The sequence below is a fragment of the Balaenoptera acutorostrata genome, chromosome 8 (assembly GCF_949987535.1).
Source record: "Balaenoptera acutorostrata chromosome 8, mBalAcu1.1, whole genome shotgun sequence".
NCBI classification, from domain to species: Eukaryota; Metazoa; Chordata; class Mammalia; order Artiodactyla; family Balaenopteridae; genus Balaenoptera; species Balaenoptera acutorostrata.
This window is the reverse complement of record NC_080071.1, coordinates 7,583,283-7,604,677: the sequence shown is the minus strand read 5'-3', so window position 1 is coordinate 7,604,677 and position 21,395 is coordinate 7,583,283. Positions and strand designations below refer to the sequence as shown.

Here is a 21,395-nt window from a genome sequence, read left to right as displayed (position 1 = left end):
TGTATTAATAAAGCATGGTGGAATTGCTGGCAAATAGGTGTACAATGCATATAAAAATATTTGTGTATAGCAGTTGTTTTGAGGTCTTCCCTCAGTATGACATCACACTAGACTTGCTGATGAAGGTGCTGTTAGACATTTTTCGCCGTTGAAGGGATTTCATGACTTGTGTTCTGGAGTATAGATTAGCTAAATACTATATTCTTAGAGTGTAAGCGTATCATAGATGTAGAGAGAAAGTGAAGCTGAGAGAATCGCTAAAGGACAGAAATTACAACTACAAAAACTCACTAAATGAAAGAAGAGGCAGGAGGCATGTGTGTTTCAAACATCAATTCAATAACTAGTTTCCTTTGGTGGGAGATAAATAAGGTAATCAAAACCATTATGAGTTCTAGATATACAGGAAAACCCTAATATGTTTATTTTTGTAAAAAAAAAAAACCAGATATTAAGTCTTTGGGTAAGCATGAATTTCACTTAGAACATTGTAACCTAGGAATATAGTGTCTTCTTGAAAGATAACTGAATTTACTGTACGAATTCTCTGACCAATATCTGTTTTTATGATAGTTTGGGGAAGGGAGGAGCCTTACTTTTATTTTTATTTGCCATTATCTTTATACTTTATTAAGGAAGAAGTTTGGAGGGGAAAATTATATAACTAACATGTTATTACCTGCATGTGGGAGCTTATCCGGAGCCCCAGCAAATTTCTGGAATTAACCTTTTTTTAAATCTCTAACATAATGAAACTGGAAAGTGCCTTCAGGTACAGAGAAGCTGCTAGCATTTCTAGAGGGGATGAGTGGCTGCCATCTTCCCAAGATGATCCCGTAATAGGAAGTTGGTAGACTCTCAGAACTGGGCCCTCCCCAGTGGAACTGTGTGCAGAATTTCCTCTCTCATTTCACTTAATATGCATATTTTTTACATAGCTAATCTGAAATGGAAACATTTTTATCCCTATACTCAAAACTGCTTTTGTTTTATCAGCTGACATTTTACAACTCATTAATTTATAATGCGGGTTTAATGCCTTTGAATGTTCCTGGGATAAAAAATTAAAGTGACCAAGCTAGTTTGTAAAAAGGCTGACTGTAGTATGTTCATAGTAGCTCTTTTATAACAGTGTTTTGTACTGGAGAGCACATTCCATGGGAATATTTCAAACTGGCGTGGTCCCTTCTTCTAGCATTAATTAATCTTGCATCCCCAAGTGATAACATTATTCCCATTTTTAAATTGGGAAATTAAGGCTTGTGCATTTCAGTGACACATATCCAAATTCAGAAGAAAATCTCTGTTTGAATTTGCTTTGCCTTGTTGTACCTATCATGAGACTCCCATTATTAAATGAGAACTTGAACCTTGATTTAGTCCTATGATCTTTATCCATCCAAGTGCAAAGGGAACAAGTTAGCTGTGATAAAGAAGGGGTATCAAGGATAGATCTTCCCTGGAAAAACACATTGCTGAATAAAAATCCTTGAAGAAGAGCTGCATCCTGTTTTTAGTAGCACAGTACCTGGAAATCAAACTCTGGGGGCAAGGGGGAGGAATAAAAGGCTAGGGTTCAGGTGAAGAGTCTTAGGATGTCCCCCAACATTTACCACACATAAAGACATTCTAAGAAAGCAACTAGACCATAACCCAGTGGCTCAAATGTAAATGTTCTCCAAGCATCTAAGAGATTTAGGAAACCAAATGACTCATAAAATTCCAAGGTCTTCTTTTAAACTTTAAGCCATATTACCAGAAGAGACATTTTTAAAATGAGGTTACATGTCTATCTCACATATTAGCTGAAGGATGAATCGTACTCTCTCCCACCATGGGCCTCCTACTTGATACTTTTGCAAATGAAATTTTAAGTGAAGGACCAACACCAAAACTGTGACTGACACACATTCAGATCTTCTCGTTTCACTTAGAGCTACCACATAGCTCATCATCAGACAAGACACTGGAGCCATGGTCCCGTCTCTATTATTATTTCAGTGGTTATCAGTGTTTCATGCTCCACAAACTGCAGTCACGCATGCAATTTCGTAGGCTTCTTGTGGCAACCTCATAGACAGGGAGCACATTACCATTATTTTTTCCCATTTATACCAAGTTTCCTTGGATGATAGGCCAAGGCCACACAGCTGGTTACGTATTGGGACTGGGACAAGAAGACAGGTCTTCAAGCTCGTAATTCTGGGAACTGCCTCTTTATCTCTATTGTTTCCAAACTATTGTGGGAAACATGGGTGTATTGTTAGATTCTGGTAATTGATCAAATTGGTAGGCTTCTATAACTCAAATTAAAGGGATCCATGAAAGTAACAATCATCAAAACAATTTAAAATTAAGCAACAACCTTCATTTGGGGGCATAAAACCCCCCAAAGTCCCAGGGATTTCCATTCCTTTACTCTGATCATGTGGAGTTTAAATTTAGATTGCATTCTTCACTGGGAATGTGTATTATCATGTATATATCCATGTGGCTGTTACCTGCCCGAAGATGTGCTTTCAGCCTCCAGCTTTGCCACTAAGTGGCTGCAGGACCTTACATGAGTCATTTGACCTCATTGTACCTGTATTACCTCCTTTGTCAAATGTCCAGGGTTGACTTCATGTCCTTCTAGCACTACAGTTTTACAATGCTCTGTCTCCAAATAGATAGTAAGCTTCCTGAGGTGAGACTAGCACATCCCTGTGTCCTCTGGACTCAACACATTGCAGGTATTAAATAAATGTTTGGTGATGTCATCGAAAGACTTATTGGCACACTTAGCTTGAGTGGAGTTATAGAAAATCATTATTGACCACCTTATTAACAATTAACTGTCTATAATCTGCATATGTAATTTTCCTTTACATCAATAAAACGTCTGCTTCTGGTGAAGGTGAAGTATTGCCCCTTAATATCAGTTCTTTTGCATATTATTACATTAGCAACTGATATCTTATTTGTACTGTAACTGACAGAATAATGTAGAGAAAGCATATAAGTATGAAAAGGGGTTAGTTAGGTAACATTGTATAGGGCATCTTCAAAACAACAGTTCTGGTATTTCAAATGTCAAGCTAATTATCAGCAATGTTTAAATGCTGTGATAGGCCATTTTTTGCAAATGCTGAAATTTTCCATCAGGTATGGACATTATAAAAATGTCACGTTTTGCTACTATTCTGTTACATGTCACCAGAATACAAAATCTGAAAAAAAGTTAGATCAATAGACAGTAAAGAGAAACCATTATTTGTTTTGCATATGATTGTAAAATTAATTGGTCTGGTGATAAAATTTAGAGTATTGTTTACTTAGAAGGAAGAATAGGGAGGATTTAATATAATGCAATCTGGTGAGGTAAAAATAATGCTTATTATACATAAACTATGAAGCCTTTTAAAATATAGGTTTTTAGTAATGCACATTCAGATATATCTTTCCAGGCCCATTTGCTATAAAGCAAATTTAAGTATCAGCTTTATACCCTTTGGTAACCCCGTATTACACATACAGTTTTAGAGAAAATGAAACTTTAATATGATTCCACATAAAATGGTGAACCATGCCAATAATTCATATGCAAATAGTTTTATCCATCAATTATTATGTAAACATGGTATCACATGGCAAATTTCCCTGTAATACAGTACAGTACCTGTATATAATTACGGGTGCATTTTGCCAATGCAACTGTTACACAGAATTGTAATTAATTCCTCTGAAGATTACTGGGAGAGTTTTGGATACTGATGCTGTTTTTGGACATTTATTACTGCTCTTTAGTTGGCTTTTTGCTGTGCCTCAGAGACAGATGTAAAATTAGTGTCTATTTTGAGCCAGCAAACAGTACATCTTTCCTCTTGTTTATTGAATTGCAGAAAGGAATTCTTTGGGCTCCCACTTCTTTGCGGTTTTGAAGTAACCGTCTGTTTTTCTGCCAGCCATGTAGCTCTAATACATGTATAAAATTTTGCTGAGACTCATGCAAGGGGTGGCTTATTTGACCTAATGTAAGGACCGAGCAGAACTTTGCTACATGTTTAGGTGGTTCTGTGCTTTTGAATGTTGAATAAAAAATATGTATCATAAGTTTAAAAATTGACACAGAACCAATATATTCTGACCGATGACCCTCATTTAAAACCAGTATACGTTGGTTATTATACAAAATGGAATCTCTTCTTTGCAGAGACAAAGCTACATTATTAAGATCCCTTATGCCAATGGGGATGATGGTGGGCAAAAAAATGAAAACAGGAACAAATGGGAAAATGAGCTTATTTTATTTCCTAATGCAAATGGAGGTAAACCCATCATGTCCTGGCCATTCTATAGTAAGAATATTTTGTGGTGAAAATTTCCCCAGTGCTTACCCTTGGCAAATCCACTGACTAGACTTGAGAGAAACATTTAAAGGAAAATCCTGGGCATTTAGAAGCGGGGAGATGAGGTGGGGAGCAGGAAAGTGCCATGTCCGTATTAACGGATTTAATTTTGATTGTCAGAAGGTCAACCAGAAAGAACAGAATGAAATTATCTACTCTGAGTTCAGATACAGAAACTTTGTTATGAATTGTTTTACCTGGATTTTTTAAAAGTGGGGGTAAGATACCAACATAATGGTTCTGGGAAGCCATCCAATGGGAGTGGACACCCTAGTTAACACACTCTGGAAAAGATGGCACACGGCTTCTGTAAGTGAACTTGACAGCAGTTATTTATTTAGTTTAAAAGTATTTACTACTATTTGTGAGCAGGAACCCTAAAGGTTGTGAAGTATTGTTGCCCTGTGAAGGTGATGGATGCTGTACTCCTGACCCTATATGGTGAGACATGACTTCATTGCTTGTTTAGATTGTTCTGATATTTGGGACTCCTCAAGGGCTGTTCATAAATCATTTATCTCTCTTCTTTTTTTTTTTCCACAAGAAAATATTTCAATTGTATTGCTGCAGGAACACTCACGTGTCACACGGGATATTGTGGTCCATGCAGAAAAAGACCTTAAAAGGCATGGTTGTTTTTCCAGGATAAAGGCCTTTTAATGCCTGTCCAGCCTTAGATAATTTTATTCACTCCTTCTGGACCTTTCTTTATTCCTCCTGTGCCCAGAGATCAGTTTTTAGGAGGTGGGTTGAAAGCTTCCCAGGCCTCCGGAGCTTTTGTTATAACCCCACCACTCTCACCAGCCCCCCACCTCCGCCCCGAAGTCAGCCTTCAGAACATTTGTAAAGAATCTTCTGCTTGTTGCTAAGAAATGGTTAAATCTCAGTCACCAGGAAAAAAAAAAAAAAAAAAAAAAAAAAAAAGCACATTATTGATTGTACTAAGGTATATCTGGACCACACAGCTAGAGCAGAGATGTTAGAATATCTCTCTTTTTGTAGATCTGAGGGCATTACCCAGCCTGAACTTGCCTAAGCCCTTGTGGTCACACCTCTTGAAAAGGTTTTGTTTCCCCCGTCAATTGGTATTCAAACCAGGTCAGCAGATTCTGTTTGCCCGGCTCCGCTGCCGTTTTCATTTTAATTTGCACCTGTTGTGCAGTTGTTCCGAAGGCAAGTGCAGACCCGCGGATTATACAAAGATCATATTATGAGCAGATATGCACGGTGTAATCTTTTTGTCCCCAGCCTCACATGACAGAAAAAATCTCTCTCTTTTTGTTCCTTTTTTACTCCCTGGGAACCTGTCAAAGCAAACAGATATGACTGACTAAAATTTGTAACTAGACATGTTTCCAGAATTCTCCAAAAGCATTATGAACCTGACTCACAATCCTTTTCATTTTTTTCCTCCTTTTCTGCCACTTTTGTATAATCCAATAGCTGGCAAGAGCCACTTGAGATAGCTCAGTTGATAACTTAGCAGAGGATTGCTTTATTAGGCGCAGAGAAATCAAAATGAACCTGAAAATTGTTTGTGCTTTTTTTTTCCACAGGCTCCTTTTTATTTTCTTTCTTTCTTTCTCTCTCCCTCTTGTTCCCATGATGTCATGGTTCTAACTTGTTTTTTTGTGTGTGTTTCTGGAGAGTTGGGTTAACAGTTCTTGGCAATGCTGTGTGTGCGTAACGGCTGGTGTGTTTCTCTAGCTGAGCTAATGCCCCGTGTTTATTACTCTAATCTTTCTTGTCTGGTGGTAAAGTGGACAATTTATGTACTAGCATGTAGGCCGAGAGCCTATGAGGGCTGACTAATTCAGAAACAGCCACCTTCAATTGAGTTCACAGACCTTATTTACAGGCTGTCTATTTTAAGAAAAGCTACTGAGCATTGCTGGGGCTGAGGGCTGCAAAAGCAGCCCGCCGGTTCTCGTGAGTTATTTTAACATTTGTGTTGGTCTTGCCTGTGTCACTTTGAAATCTTCTGTAATTATGGCGCTATGAAGACATCTCAATAGTAGTATTAATGGCCCAGAAGATATGGCTTTTCCTCATTTTCTGCTTAAAAGATTGGGATATAAATGGCCTTAGCACATGATGGTTGACGTAGAAGCAACAGTGAACCTTTCAGATTGAGCAGGTTTGTGTACGTGTTCATGTATTTGAGTAAATAGATGGACGTTTTGTGTGTGTGTGCGTGCGCGTCTACCATTTCTAGGAATAAAACCACAGCTAATATAGTGAAGGCATGTCATATTTATAGTACAACATTTCATAGTAAACACTCCATGTCACTAAACTAATAAAATTGTCAATTGCAGATCTATTTTATAAGTTTGTGTGGAGTGTCAAAAGTGCGTATTGCAATATGTCTCCACGTATATAGGCATATTTCTGAGTATATGCGCGTCTGTGGCTTTTGAAATTTTCCCATCTTTTTAGCAAAAAACTATTTAAAATCAGAAAGAGTATCCAGGTATAACTGAATAAGAATAAAAATGCTAAAGCATGAAAGATATTCAGTATATTTTCCCGACAAGGTTGAGTAATTAAGTTACGAAAATACCAATTATTTTCCATTCAACTAAACAATCAGGGAGTGACTGATATTTTTCAACAGAGTGTTTTAGAGTGTGTGTGTCCTGTGCTTTCTCTTCAGTGGTGAATTATGACAATGTAGTGGACACGGGTTCCGAAACCGACGAGGAGGACAAGCTTCAGATTGCTGAGGAGGACGGGATTGCTAACCCTCTGGACCAGGAGAGGAGTCCAGCTAGCGTGCCCAACCATGAGTCCTCCCCTCACAGGAGCCAGGCTCTACTGCCAAGAGAGGAGGAGGAAGATGAGATAAGAGAGGGTGGAGTGGAACATACCTGGCACAACAACGACATTCTCCCAGCCTCTGTAGATGGTCCAGGTAAGTGTCTAAAACAACTTGGCCCCTTCCTGTGCCATCTACCTAGTGGAGCGTCCACAACCAAATCGTTAAAATATTTCTTTCCAGAGCCCTCGCAGAATAGAGATACCAAAGCTGGTGACAGATTATGAAGTGATAGTCGTGTTATCACATTACCGCACTACTGACATCTTAGGAAGGGATTATGTTTCCGTCTGGACGCAAGTTGAACATGAACTACATTTTAAACACACAACGTGAAGGATTTGCACCACATGTACAATGTGCCAATTATACAACACCATCAAGAGCTATCCTCTCAGGGTGGAAACTGGAAGCAAACATAAAAGCTCACAACTAATATGTATTTGAAAGTTTTGTGTAGTGATACAAACCGAATAACTGTCAGTTTAACAGTAGTTGCAGTGTCTGTCTGACACCTCCTATTGTAATTCAACCATCTAATCATTCCCTTTTGTTAAGTGTGAATGTGATTTCACACTTCTACCTGGTCAGGTAGCTTTCTTTCTTATTATTTAACAGCTAAGTACTTGATAATGATGCTTGCTGTTTGGTGGGAATCTCTGGGGAAGTAGAAATGGTCCAAGGCCAACTCTAATAAAAATAAGGTGAATTATATTCAAACTAAAACTTCAGATGCCACTGTGAAAATGGAAATGTCATGGTCTAAAATTCACTTAGGATGAAACATCACCAAGGTATGAAATGATTAACAAACTAAAGGAGAATTAATCATATCCCCCTAAACTCCCTCTGCTGATCTCTGCTTGGTAAGGTGGCCTGTAAAATTTTTTTTAATGACTCTTCTAATTCAAACCTTCATGTCTCCTTAATCTCTGTTCCAAGACCCAGTGAGCGCTATCATGATTTACTCCACCTTATGTTTTTTTTCCTCACGATATATATAACAATAGCAGTTTTATAAATAGGTGAAGCGGGTGGGAAGGAAATAAGTAAGCACAAGAGTCTACCTGTATGCTATTGTGATGTCGCAGACTATAAAACATCGAACATAGGCAGAGTAATTGTTTGGTATACTGGAAGGAGGATAATAAAAGTACTTCCACTACTAAAGAAAATTAAATGTGACAAAAAGAGAAAAGAAGACTGATGGCAGTTTGAGTGTAGTGTATTTGTTTTTCGTTTTCCTAACATACCGTGCCAAGTTTTGTACTCTTTCTGTTTCCAATTTTGCTTTCGGTGAAGGTTTCTTGAATCTCAGCAATCCCACACATAAACATTTATCGTTATATCCATTAAGACTTAAGGTTTTAGATTTTCAACTATGAGGGAGAACTCAGCCAAAGATGCTTGAAAGATAAATACGTTTAATTAGGGGCAGAGGATGATCATTAAAGGAAGTCTGACTGCTGCAGAAGTCATTAACAATCTTAAATGAAATTTTTATTTTTATGATAGCCATTTACATGTATAATAAGAGCCAATGATTCTTGGGAGCAGTGTGACAGAAACAGAGTGTGGCGAGAACTCATGTAAGACATACTATTTAAATGAGCTGGTGTTAGCTATTCATATTTGTTAATGAACTAGATATGCAGGGCTATAAGAATGAATGTTCTGATGCTTTAAATTTTAATATCTAGAAATCAAGGGTAAGGATCAATTACTAGAATTTCCACCCTTAAAGGAATAATTATTAATGATATAACAAATGTAGAGCTCCAAACTTCTGAAAAAAAAAAGTTTAATTAAAAAAAATTAAGATCAGGAATTGAAAAACAGCCAAAACAGCCATGTCAAGCTGTAGTAGTCTGTGATCATGGCAGCTTTTTGTGTTGGTCATGGATCATAATTCTAAATGTTTTAATATACAGTAATCCATATGAATGCATTACAGACCCTGTTATCACCTGTAGTTAATGGTGCCTGTGATACAAATGAACAGGCTGTTCTTTGCTCTTACCTTTATGGTAAATAAACTAGCATTCTGGAGTCACAATAATTAAATAAAATGTAAATCCCTAATCTCATTTGGCTATTTGGACCAAGAAAGTTACCCAGCTATTACCTGTCTGGTTCTAATGATTAGTAATGATTTATTGTTCTTTTTTTTTTTATTGTTCCAAAAGTGCTCTGATGTGGTGCCTTGATGTCTAATGAAAAGAAATTGGTCTTAAAAAGCTACTCATTGTTTATCCTGACTCTTAGATAACACATTTTTCTTCTGATAAAATATTTTTCTTATTTATTGTTCAAAACATACAATATAGACAATAATTCTAATTCTGGTGCTGTTTTATTTAGTAGTGTTTTATCCCTGGTGCCTGGCAGTCTACCATCATACCTCAGCACATAGCTTTACTCTGAGATAAGCCCCCTCTCTTTCGCTCTCTCTCCCATGCTTTCTGTAGTTTGTCTGCAGGATGCAGGTTTTCCACTGAAGAGTGCAGTGGAGTTCTTACTGTGCCTTTCCGGTTCCAGCACAATCAAAGTTTTGTGTTTAGAATTGTCCTTGACATTCTTTCGTCCCACAATGGGGTGGACACAGTGTGCTGGAAACCATGACATCATTATCATTGACACAGACTTAAATAAATCACCTGCATCTTGGCCTCTTTCTGCTTATTCAAGGATTCTTCATCTTGAGGAAGAAAGTGCTCTTTATTTTTATAAACCTTCATCCCAAGGGTGACTGGAAAACGCAAACTTTTACAAGTGTTTTAAAAACAAATATACTATGTGGTTTTAGACACAGTATGCTGAGTCAGAGGTGTCTTGGGAAAAAATGTTTAAGGTTAGGCGTGAGGCAGAAAGACAGCCAGGATTGCCTTTAGTTCAGGGGGGGATACTCCTAACCCACGTTATGATGTCCTTCTGAATATGGATTCATGTGAAACTTAATTAAATAGGCATATGCATAGTATTTCAAATACATACCTGAGCTTGATGTTCAAAAAAGAAAAAGCTTGATGTTCAGTAAATTGAAGCAAAGTACATTCTGGGTAAAAGTGACACCATCTCAGTTGCACAATCTTTGGTAAAAGAGGGTTATAGCTAAAGTATTACTACAGAATGCAGGACACACTAAGTGCCAACTACACATGTGAATACGCAGCATTTAATAATTTGGGAAGCAACCACCTCCTGTAACTTCTCTTTACGTTTTCATAAGAAAATGACAATGAGGAAGGAAGTGCAGCAGAAATCTTGAACATTACCACTATTATGCAAAAAAAAAAAAAAAATGTTGTTAACTGTTTTCCCCTCAGTGACTTGATCTCTCAGATGGAAAACTTATGATTCTTCTGACTCTTGGCTACCAGAAATCACATGAGAGGAGCGAGGAAGAAAGACACAAAAGTTATATTTATATCTAGTACTGAACTTCTCAGAAATACCTTAATTTAATTCCTTGCAGAGACTAATAAAAATATCAGATGAGGGAACCTTTTAACCAATCCATTATTATAATTGACAATACAGTATTGCTGTATATTGAACTCCTAAATGTTTTATGCAAAATGTCCCTGTGAAAATATTCCTTAAATAAGGGAGAAGTCCAGGGCCAAGAATGAATTTAAAGTGGTCGTAGAATTTAAACAAATACCATTCAAATGATCTGACTAGTATTATGCCCAGTGGCATTAAATTAGCATCTATTTATATCTGTGTACTTTACCTTAAGAGGCTCATAATTTTTCAGTTCTGATGCCATAAACAGATATGCTGCAGGATACTACTTAAAAACATATATTTTAATTTTGTTGTAACATTTGCTAGAATCTGTTTTTCTACCAAATAATTATAACTAGAATGCGATAAGCAAAAATGGTCAGGATAAATTTGGGAATTCACAGAGTCCTATTTATAAAGTTTCTCTTGTTTTAAACAAAATGATTATCACAGAGAGATATTCATCCTGGATCATGTTTGGTTCTCATTAGTATTGTTATTGTAAAAATAAAAACTTTAAAAGTCCATGTTTAATTTACTTTCTTGCAGGATTTTTAACTGTCAGCTGTCCTTCTCTGCCTTCACATATTCTACAATTTGGTAGGCAGAAAACTTGAGAGTTCTCCTACTTTCCAGACTCTTCCCGTTTTAAAATATTACAATTTTAGAAGATGACCTTTTATCATTTATAGATCTTCAACTTCAGCGTTACATATTTTCATCTTCATCAGAACATTGAGCTGTTCTTATAGCTATGTTTTTCCTCAGAAAATGGCTATGACTCCCTACTGGGGAATTAACGGTAAGGAAGAAAGATATTTATGGAGTGGTAGGAAAAGGAATACGGAAAATATGTTTTAGAAGTTTATATAAAACAGTGAAACAGGTGTTTTCAGTACCTCTGGGATGCTTGTTTTATAAACTGGGCATTTCAAGTTTTGGTATGTAGAATTAGGTTCTTTAAAATTTCGCTTGCATAGATTAGCACCATCATAGCTACTCCAAGGAGGGAAACAAAGCATGGAAATAAAATAAGAAACTCTGACTTCTCTCTGATAATCCAGTGTTACCAGAGGCATAGCAGCCAGCGTGCCTCTTCGTCAGTACAAATACTTAGTTGCTTTTGACTCTTATTGAAAAAATAATATCTTCCCCCCTGTTTGTCACTAGAACTGCCACTAGAAGAAAAGCCTTTCGTTTGCCCCAAATAAGCACCTCTGTTTTTCACAGCTTGCAGTAATGCTTAAAGTAAATAAGTTCTTGTGCAGCTAGCACTATTGGATTCATTCAGTTGCCTGAACAAAGCTATTGTTTAGAGGTTTACAACAAGCCTTTTCTGTTTCCTTTAAAAGAATCTTCCTTGTTCCTGTGGTAGGCATGCTTAGTATAGTAAGCCTTTCTACAATTTTCAAATGCTAAAGATAATCTTCCCCCACAGAAGAAATGAAGGAAGACTATGACACTATGGGGCCGGAAGCCACGATCCAGACCACAGTTAACAATGGTACAGGTAAGTAAGTTTACCACACCAAGGTCATGTTTGTCCTGCATCATGTGGATTTAGTGAGTCAGGGACAGAAACGCTGACCCATCCATTTGTATGTCTGTGATTTAACAATTAAGTTAGACTTTACAAGTCTCTTGTTTTGTTTCAAATCAGAATTCTCTGTTTTGGTATTTTATTCAGCAAATATATCTTTTATTCTTAAACCCTAATTTGCCTGTGAAAGTTAAAAAAAATGAACTGGATTTTTAAAAAAATCTTTTCAAAGCCTGAGTTGGGCAAATTTCTGGTAGTAATTTTTATTTTAAAAGACTGCATAAGTATAGTTTGAAAATTGTAATATAATATGCCTCTTCCAGTCACCACTTGATATTAGTCATTGAGATTCAAATGATATGGTGTAATTTAGATTGTAAAATGTTTCTTCAGAAAGACAAACCAAAATTCTGTGAACATTCCTCATAAAAACTGATCATCTGAGTTCCTTTTTATCCTATCTTCATTTTATTTCTCAGTACCTTCTAGTTCCTCTAAATAATATTTTCCAGGCAAAAGTTTCATAAAGAATAGACAATTTCACTTCTTTTTAATGAAGGTAAAAAATTGCAGTAGGAAGGTAGTAAGTGGTGCCTTGTTTTATTCTGCTACTGCTGTAGAATGGAGTTTCAGGACAATTGTGACCTTCCATGTTCTTTCCCAAAAACTGAACAGCATCTCCTCTCACACCCTCTCACATCACTAGTGCAAATTTACACTGACTATGTTTATCTCTCTTTTCCTGGATAAGGCTAAGTATTTTTGGTGTTCCAAACAATCCTTCATACCACCATCAAAAATATTACCATAGTGCCCAGTATAAGGTTAATTCCTAAAGCAAAAGCCAAAAAAAAAAAAAAAAAAAAAAAATCACATGACTATTTCCACTCAACTCACCAACGAAAACTAGTCGCAGTTTTATGAAGTTTTAGAAATGTAAATAATTAAGATGATATTCATATCTCCCTTGTCGAAACACATCACAATAGACTGTTCATGCTGTGTTTCTATTTAGAATGCTCTTATTAATAACTTACCACGCACTAATTTACATTCTTGGATATAAAATAAGAGAAATAATAAAAAACTATTGTAAATTTTCTTTCATTTGAATAATGTCAATTTAAGGTACAAAAATGAAACTGTACAATATGGGATTATGGAAAAGGTATAGAATTAGGAACCTATAATCCTGGTTTTTAGCTACAGCTCTGGCAATAACTAGATTGCAACCTTGGGCAAGTCAATTGCCCTTCTTGGCACTCAGTTTCCACATCTGAAAAATGAATAGATTGCACTAGTTGCTTGTTAAGAATATTTCTAGTTTTAATATTCTATGGGGCTTCCCTGGTGGCGCAGTGGTTGAGAATCTGCCTGCCAATGCAGGGGACACGGGTTCGAGCCCTGGTCTGGGAAGATCCCACATGCCGCGGAGCGACTAGGCCCGTGAGCCACAACTACTGAGCCTGCGCATCTGGAGCTTGTGCTCCGCAACAAGAGAGGCCGCGATAGTGAGAGGCCCGCGCACCGCGATGAAGAGCGGCCCCCGCTTGCCGCAACTAGGGAGGGCCCTTGCACAGAAACGAAGACCCAACACAGCCAAAAATAAATATAAATAAATAAAAATTAAAAAAAAAAAAAAAAAAAATTCTATGTTGTAGGGGTACCATCACTGTGTAAAATAGAAACAAGATAAAATAACTTCTTATAAAAACACAATAATAAAGGGATACTACAAATTAGATATTTTCTGTAATGTCCCAACTCATAGGATCAAAAATGGCTTCATGTTCCTTTTAAAGACAATTGTTAAATTTCAACCTCAAGCATAAATAAATAAACTCTAATTTCATTAACTTTATAGGCATTTAAAGTGTCACTATTCCACAAAGTGACAATTTACTAGCTGTTTTATACACTTAAGGTCTAAAGTGGGGTTAATAAAAATGGTTCCTATTCAGAAGATTTAAAAATCAATTTCGAATGTTCCTTCACATAGCCTTAAGATTTGCCTTTTCCCATACTATTTACTATTCCTTATAGTTCATATGTATTCAGTCAATAAATAGATCAGTAAGTATTCATTGAGTGTCTTCTGTCTATTCACTTTTGTGTGCACATGTTCTGGAAGATGGGCCAGGAAATCTTAGACATGGCTATTATTTAATTTGGAAGATGAGACCAACACACAAGAAAAAATAATAAACAATAAGTGAAAATGTGTGATAAATATGCAACAAATAGTAGGAACTATAATTATTTCAAATTACAGAAATATGAGAGATCCTATGGGGTGAATATTCAGAAAAGGCTTCATGAAGGAGGTGAAATTTGAACTAAGTTCCTTTTCAGTAGTCATGAAGAAGTGAGGAAGGTCCTTCTAGAAGAACAGGAGTGTGTAAGCCAAGGAAAGAAATTGTAATATCTATTCAGAGGATAGCAAGTAAAAGGATTTGGCTGAATCAGGGGGTCCTAGGAGGCAATTCATGGGAAATGAAGCTGGACATGTAAGTTAAATGTAAATGGAGAATGTAAAGCAACAAACCAAAGAGTTTGGGGCATGTTATACTACTGTGATTTCTGTGAAGAAAAACTAGACTTTGAGAGACCAACTGGAAGTCATTGTAGTTATTCAGGTGTGAAGTGACAAAAAGCCTGTCCTCGGGTGGCGACAGTGGTGAAATTAGTAACATGACTTCTTAACAACCAATTGATTCTCTGGGTGATGGAATCAAAATGGCTTCAGGATTACACATCTGCATGTTTAGAACATGGCAAATACTTGCTATTTCTAGATAAACAGAAAAAGGATCCAATTTTGGGAAGACCTTGAGCTTGTCTTTAGACAAGTATTTTCATATAAAAGTTATATAAATGTGTGTGTGTGTATATATATATACATATATATGTATATGAATGTTCATTGGAAATGAGGAATGGAAACCCAGGAAGTTTAGAGATAAAGATTTGAGAGTCATGCAAATATATTCAGATGGTATTTAACATCATGGGACTAAGACATTTACAATAAACATACTGAAACATGTAGAAAGCTGAGGCCAGGGCTTCTGGTGAGTAAGGAGAAAAATCAAATTCATTAAAAGAAAAAAGATTAAGAGACTGAAAAAAATTAAATATCCAGGAGACAAAGAAAGTTTCAAAAGTAGACAATGGTCAATTGAATCAAAAGATTCAAATAACTACGACTGAAAGAATGCTGAGCAAATACATTGGACTTGGTAATTAGGAATTTACTGGTGACCCTCAGCTTAGAACTTTGGCCTTTTAGAGAATAACACATATTTCTTCCCAACCATAAGTTTACTGCTTCTTATCCCTAGCATCTTTTTGGATGCTAAAAACATGTGGAATTGAAATAAGATATCTTTAATGGTTGAAGTTGCTTATTAATGGAGTATTTCTTTCTCCCCACATAGGTCCTACTGATCAAGGTCAAGCTATTGGCTGACCTTCCTCTCCAGCCATCCCAACCTATAGTGATATCTTCCTCCAATGAACTCTTATAGAACAAATCAGCTGACCTTGCTGTAGATGCTATAGTGTGTCGTAACATAATGTATTGTCTTTTCCAAATTAGATCGCAAACTCTGAGAACACAGATGGGTTTTAGGCTACCACATTGTCTATGAGAGTGCCTTAAAATTAATAGGGTCTCAACAAATATGTTTTTATTAGTGAATGAATATGGAATTCTTTAATATCAGATACATTTTTCTTTCTTTTTTTTAAAAATTTTATTTATTTATTTATTTATAGCTGTGTTGGGTCTTCGTTTCTGTGCGAGGGCTTTCTCTAGTTGCGGCGAGCGGGGGCCACTCTTCATTGCGGCGCGCGGGCCTCTCACTATCGCGGCCTCTCTTGCTGCGGAGCACAGGCTCCAGAGGCGCAGGCTCAGCAATTGTGGCTCACGGGCCTAGTCGCTCCACGGCATGTGGGATCTTCCCAGACCAGGGCTCGAACCCGTGTCCCCTGCATTGGCAGGCAGGTTTTCAACCACTGCGCCACCAGGGAAGCCCCCATTTTTCTTTTTTAATCAAAGCCGAACAAACACATTGGAATAGATAATTTTAAAACAGGTTAAGCATATTTTCTGATAAAAAGTGTTGTTATTAACTGGAATAAGTTGTCAGGGGAAGACAAAGAAAATGTCTCTATTATTTCTGAATATTCAACACACAAATTTCATTCCTAACTGAAAGTAAGGAAAAGACCTCTAAATTTCCTACTCAAGTCTACAAATCTATTACATAGTAGAATTTAACCAAGTTCATATCAATGGATAGAGTAGTCTTTTAGAGTCTAAAAGTATCTCCTTCCTAGTATATTCTGCTGAGTTAAAATGTGTAGAAGAAACCACTCATTCTTTCTTAGCCTGACAGCATCATACACCTTCCTAAAGGCTATCTCTACCAGGAAGCCATCTGACAGTCTCCCACTCAAGATTAACCACTCATTCTTTTGAGGGTCATTCTGTCTCATATTATAATTAGTCACCTGCAGGTATGTTTCTCTCCACTATATTGTAAGCTACTTGAGGGCAGGAATGATATGGGATTTTGGTCACTTTCTCACCACAGACCCTAGAATGGCCCTGAGTCAGAAAGAGTTTTTGAAGAAATGAGAGACAAACAGCACTTGAACTTTCCTTTCACATTTCTGGGTTGACATTCTTTTGACAGCTGACCTGAAATAATCAATCAGACATTTTCGTCTCCCATTATTCCAGTCCCCCAAATGAGAAAGACTCAGTTACATTTGACTGGTCTCTAGCCTTCATGTCCTCCTCTATTTAGTCTGTCCACATTCTTCCTATAACCCTTTTCTCATGGTCCAAATTCCCTTCTTAGAATCTTTAATTGTCCCTCAGTACCTATAAGACAAAATCCACATTCTTCAGACAGGTATTGAGTGCCATCCATTTCATACCAACAGTGTTGCATTCTTGTCAGACCAAATCCCTTGGTAATATCAAAAAAGAATCACATTTATACCAACCTCTGAATCTCTGCCCATGCTATCCCTTGAGACCCTAATCTCTCACTCCCTTTCCTCCAATTATCCAAATTCTACCCACCTTTCTGTTCTTCAAGGCTAGCTCACCTCCCATTTCCTTAATGTGGTCATCCTTGAACACCCCCAAACCACATATATCTCTTCCTTTTCTGAAATCCCACAGCCCTCAGGTGCACACCACTAATTTTAGCATGTTGAATTGTTCCTCTTTATGTTGTTTGCACATATTTCACCTAGTTAATTTCATGGAGACAAGCAGTTTCTTGAGCTATGAAACGGGGGTAAATTAGTATGACCTTAGTATGTGCCCCCAAAATATTTGCTTTAATAAAAGGGCTAGTCCCTGTTTGCCTCAAAGTGCCCAGTACAGCAGTGAACACACGTGGTATGCATTATGACTGGTAAAATGAATGAATGAATGAACGAATGAATGAATGAACAAATATTAGGTGGAGAAGAAATGGACTCTGAGAAAGGAAGTCACAATAGGTGAAAACGTTCCCTGTGAAGGGGATTAAGTCCAGTATCTTCAGAGAGTGAAACCAGGATTTAAGTCTCTGAAATCTACTTGTTAAAGGCAAAGAAAAACAGACTATCATTACTTTTTTACAGCAAAGTTAGATTAGCAGCATAGCAAATTGACCTACAGCATATAAAGCATTGAAAACCCTGATTTATAGTAATAACTTTCTACATTGCATTTAATGTTTCTACATTGGTTTTAATGTTTTAAAATTTTTTAAATGTATGCTTTAACATGTAAAGAACACCTTTTCACAAAGAACTTTACATCTTCCAGATATTAATCAGGTTCAAAATCAGAATGAAATTATTATGTAGAATTTTTAAGAGTGTGTTTTAAAAGGTATTTTCTAAGAAGATTAGAGAAATGGAAAAACTTGGGAGCATTATAAACATGAGTTTGCCTACATGCTAGTAGTAACAAGGATCTATCTTACGTGCACGGTGCTCATTAGCATTAATGTGTTTCCACGTGCATATAAAGACCTAAATAAGCCCCTGATGTTTTCCTCTTTGACTGTGTGAGAGTTACCTTTACTCAAACAATCCAGCACTCTTGTTTTAAAGCACTATTAATAACCACCTGCATCTTTGCTTCCTTTGCTGGGAAGAGGAAAACACCTTACATCTAAGAACTGGGTAAGGCCAGTTGAGGTCTCAGTTCTTAATCTTATATAACACAAGAAAATTATTGTCCAAGAACTAACTGTACTGACTGTAACTAATAGTCATTAAACATGCTTCCAATATTTTAGGAATAATATATAAACGCTTTTACAGATAAAAAGGCAAAAGTTGTTTTGGGATGCTCTAGATTCTAGAGTCAGATAAACTACATTTGAATTTTGTCTCTACCAGTTACTAGTTACATGAACTTGAGTATAGAATAAGCCTTCATTCTACATCGGTAAAGTGGAAATAATGATTCCCTGTTTACAGAGTCTGACTGTAGTGATTAAATGGTATTTAATCATTTTTAAAGGACCAAGTACAATGCCTAACATATACTAGATTCTCACCCTCTCTTGGTTATTTTTCTGGTTTGTTTGCATCTGCAAGTAAGCTTACCCATTTCTATTCATTAAGAAATAAATGCATTCTGAACTATTTCCTCCCTTTGTACTGGCTCCTCATTAACTTCTCTAGAATACCAAAATACAATATTTAACAAATTTGTAATGGAAGGACTAACCAGTCGATTCTGAGAACCTTGGCCAATTAAATTCCTTTGACATCTTGGAAAACTACCCAGACAAGTTGTAGGACACATTTCTTTTCACTGCTCTGAGGTTGCATTTGAAGTTAAAATAGAAAGATTAAGAAGGAATAGCTTAGTTTTCTCTCTCTCTTCATCTTTATATAGCACCTTTTTTTTAAATGTAGAAGAGGATTTAGTAGTATTTATAATGTTTGTGTATAAGGATGTTGAAAGCTGTCAAAGATTTTTCCTTCACTTGATCACTGACTAGCATCAGAAATCATATCTTTTTTTCCTTCTGTCCTGTATAACAATCAAATAAACAAATAATATTTGTCACTTGTTTACAACCACTAAGATATTTCCATTCGTTCTTTTCATAGTATTTGTTGTGTGCAGAATTGGAACTGAGGTTCAAGAAACAAAGGAAATAGGAGATATAGTCCTATCCTTAAGGAATTCAAAGTCTTATGATGCCATTAGGAAAGACAAAAATCACAATGACATGAAGGCAAAAGTTACAAATAAATAATTATAGCTTCATTAGCTATTCAGATCCATAGTCAATTTGGGAGACCCTACTAAGTACAAGGCATTTTTTTAGGCATCATGAAAGATACAGTGAACACTCACTGTCATTAATGACTTACATTCAATTGGGTAAATAAAGCAATGGAAGATGAATAAGAAATGTGTGTATAATGTTTAGCGCAATTTTAGGCATAATACATGTTCAATTGTTGCTAGCTATTATTATTATTATCAGTAATGATTATAATAATACATGGATTAAGATGTTTTATTTGAAATACGGAAAGCTATGTAGTTTCAAGTGAGAAGTTTTCAGTATTGCAGAGGGTTTCTGACAGAGAGTAGTGTCAAACATTAGAGACATGAAAATAGGGAGGTGACTTAAGAGACTGCACATTTCAGAGAAGGTTTTCTCCAGGACAAAGGCTTGTTGAACATGCCTCTGTGCAAAAAGAGAGACAGCGAAAATGGCTGAAAATGTAAAAGGAGATGAGGCGAAAGATGGAGTAGGTTATCAGAAGAGTTGTGAGGGAATAGCTTTGGATGGTAGCCTTGGCTGTGGGCAGAGACACATCTTTTTTAGCAATAAGATCAAAATAAGAAGGGAGAATTGTTGTAGAGAAACTTCAGTTGAATTTTAGGTAGTTGATAGAATTCACATCATTTAGGTTGCACTCTTTGAAGTAAGTAGGAAAAGATATCATCAATTGACAGTATGGGAATGGGAATAGGGTTGGAATCTTCAGGAATGGAAATTTAGAGTAATTGCTGTGGACAATGTATGGAGATTCAATTATCATCATGAAAGAGTATCCTATTTTGATAACATAGACAGAAACAAGGCTACACAATTATTTACGTTTCTTTAAACATTTTTTATATTCTAGGAACAGAGAAATTGGGCTGGATTTTAGTTTGGCAAGGCCAGAATGACACAAGAACAAGGGGCGGGAATGGAAGTGATTTCCAGCTTCAAGGTGAACTGAGGCAAGCAAAATCAGAATGGGTGAAATGGCCTGAGGGACTTGTCAGGGCCTGATTATCACAGTGAAGTACCTGTTTCAGGGGATGAGGAACTGAATGATGGGGTGGGGCGACAGGTGACTGTCGCCTGTCGCCTTTCCGGGGCGACTCTCTGAAATCAGAGAGTGAAAGTTCCAAGTTTCGCTCAGAGAGATGGCATTCTCCCAGGGTTAGCCATACCAAGGGGTGGCTGGCCATCCCTGTTGTTGGACTAGAGAAAATTAGAGTACCACGCAGCCAGGATTCTGCACGGACTATCTTTTGAGTAATGAAATTTCCCAGAATTACAATAATGACAGCCTGGGGTAAACATATTCATGGGATAAGTGTCATTTTACTTGAACTGTATAGGTTGTGTCCTAAGACATGATGGTGAAAATGGATGACATAGACTTCAAAAAATTACAGATTGGAGGCTTTTTGAGGGTCAAGGTTAAGTTTACTCTTCCCCATGTTTCCCCTCGGTAGGTGCAGTGTTTATACAGTCTCGATGGTTGATAAACAGGTTGCTTGTTGAAACAAAGCATAAATGAATAAACAAAGAAATGATGAACAAATTAATAAAATAGGCACTCTGGTTTGAAATGGGGGTATGAATGAAGGAGTTTGTTGACCCATCTGTGTGTCGCTCTGCATGTTAAGACAGATGAAGGTGGGAATGGCTCTGCTGGAAGGGTCTGTGAGGGATGGAATATTATCAAGAGATGACACAGTTTCATTTAATCTGAAGAAGTGGAACTCATGTAGGAGGACGTCATTAAGCATCTGGGGGGATAAACAAGTAATATGTGAAATGGGAAAGCAAAATGAACCGTGAATAAAGTGTTTCTT

At 36.8% G+C, this 21,395-nt stretch overlaps 1 protein-coding gene across 7 annotated transcripts in view; it reads left to right on the top strand.

Moving 5' to 3' along the window:
* ZEB2 (zinc finger E-box binding homeobox 2) overlaps window positions 1-21,395 on the top strand; it is a 131,286-nt gene that overhangs the window by 80,614 nt on the left and 29,277 nt on the right. For 5 of the 7 annotated variants that reach the window (XM_057550634.1, XM_007183027.2, XM_057550635.1 and 2 more), the window contains 2 exons: window positions 7,045-7,302; window positions 12,155-12,226. In XM_057550634.1, coding sequence (XP_057406617.1) covers window positions 7,045-7,302; window positions 12,155-12,226 — 330 coding nt within the window. The remainder of the gene's footprint in view (window positions 1-7,044; window positions 7,303-12,154; window positions 12,227-21,395) is intronic. The other 2 variants (XM_057550638.1, XM_057550637.1) reach the window with 1 other exon arrangement.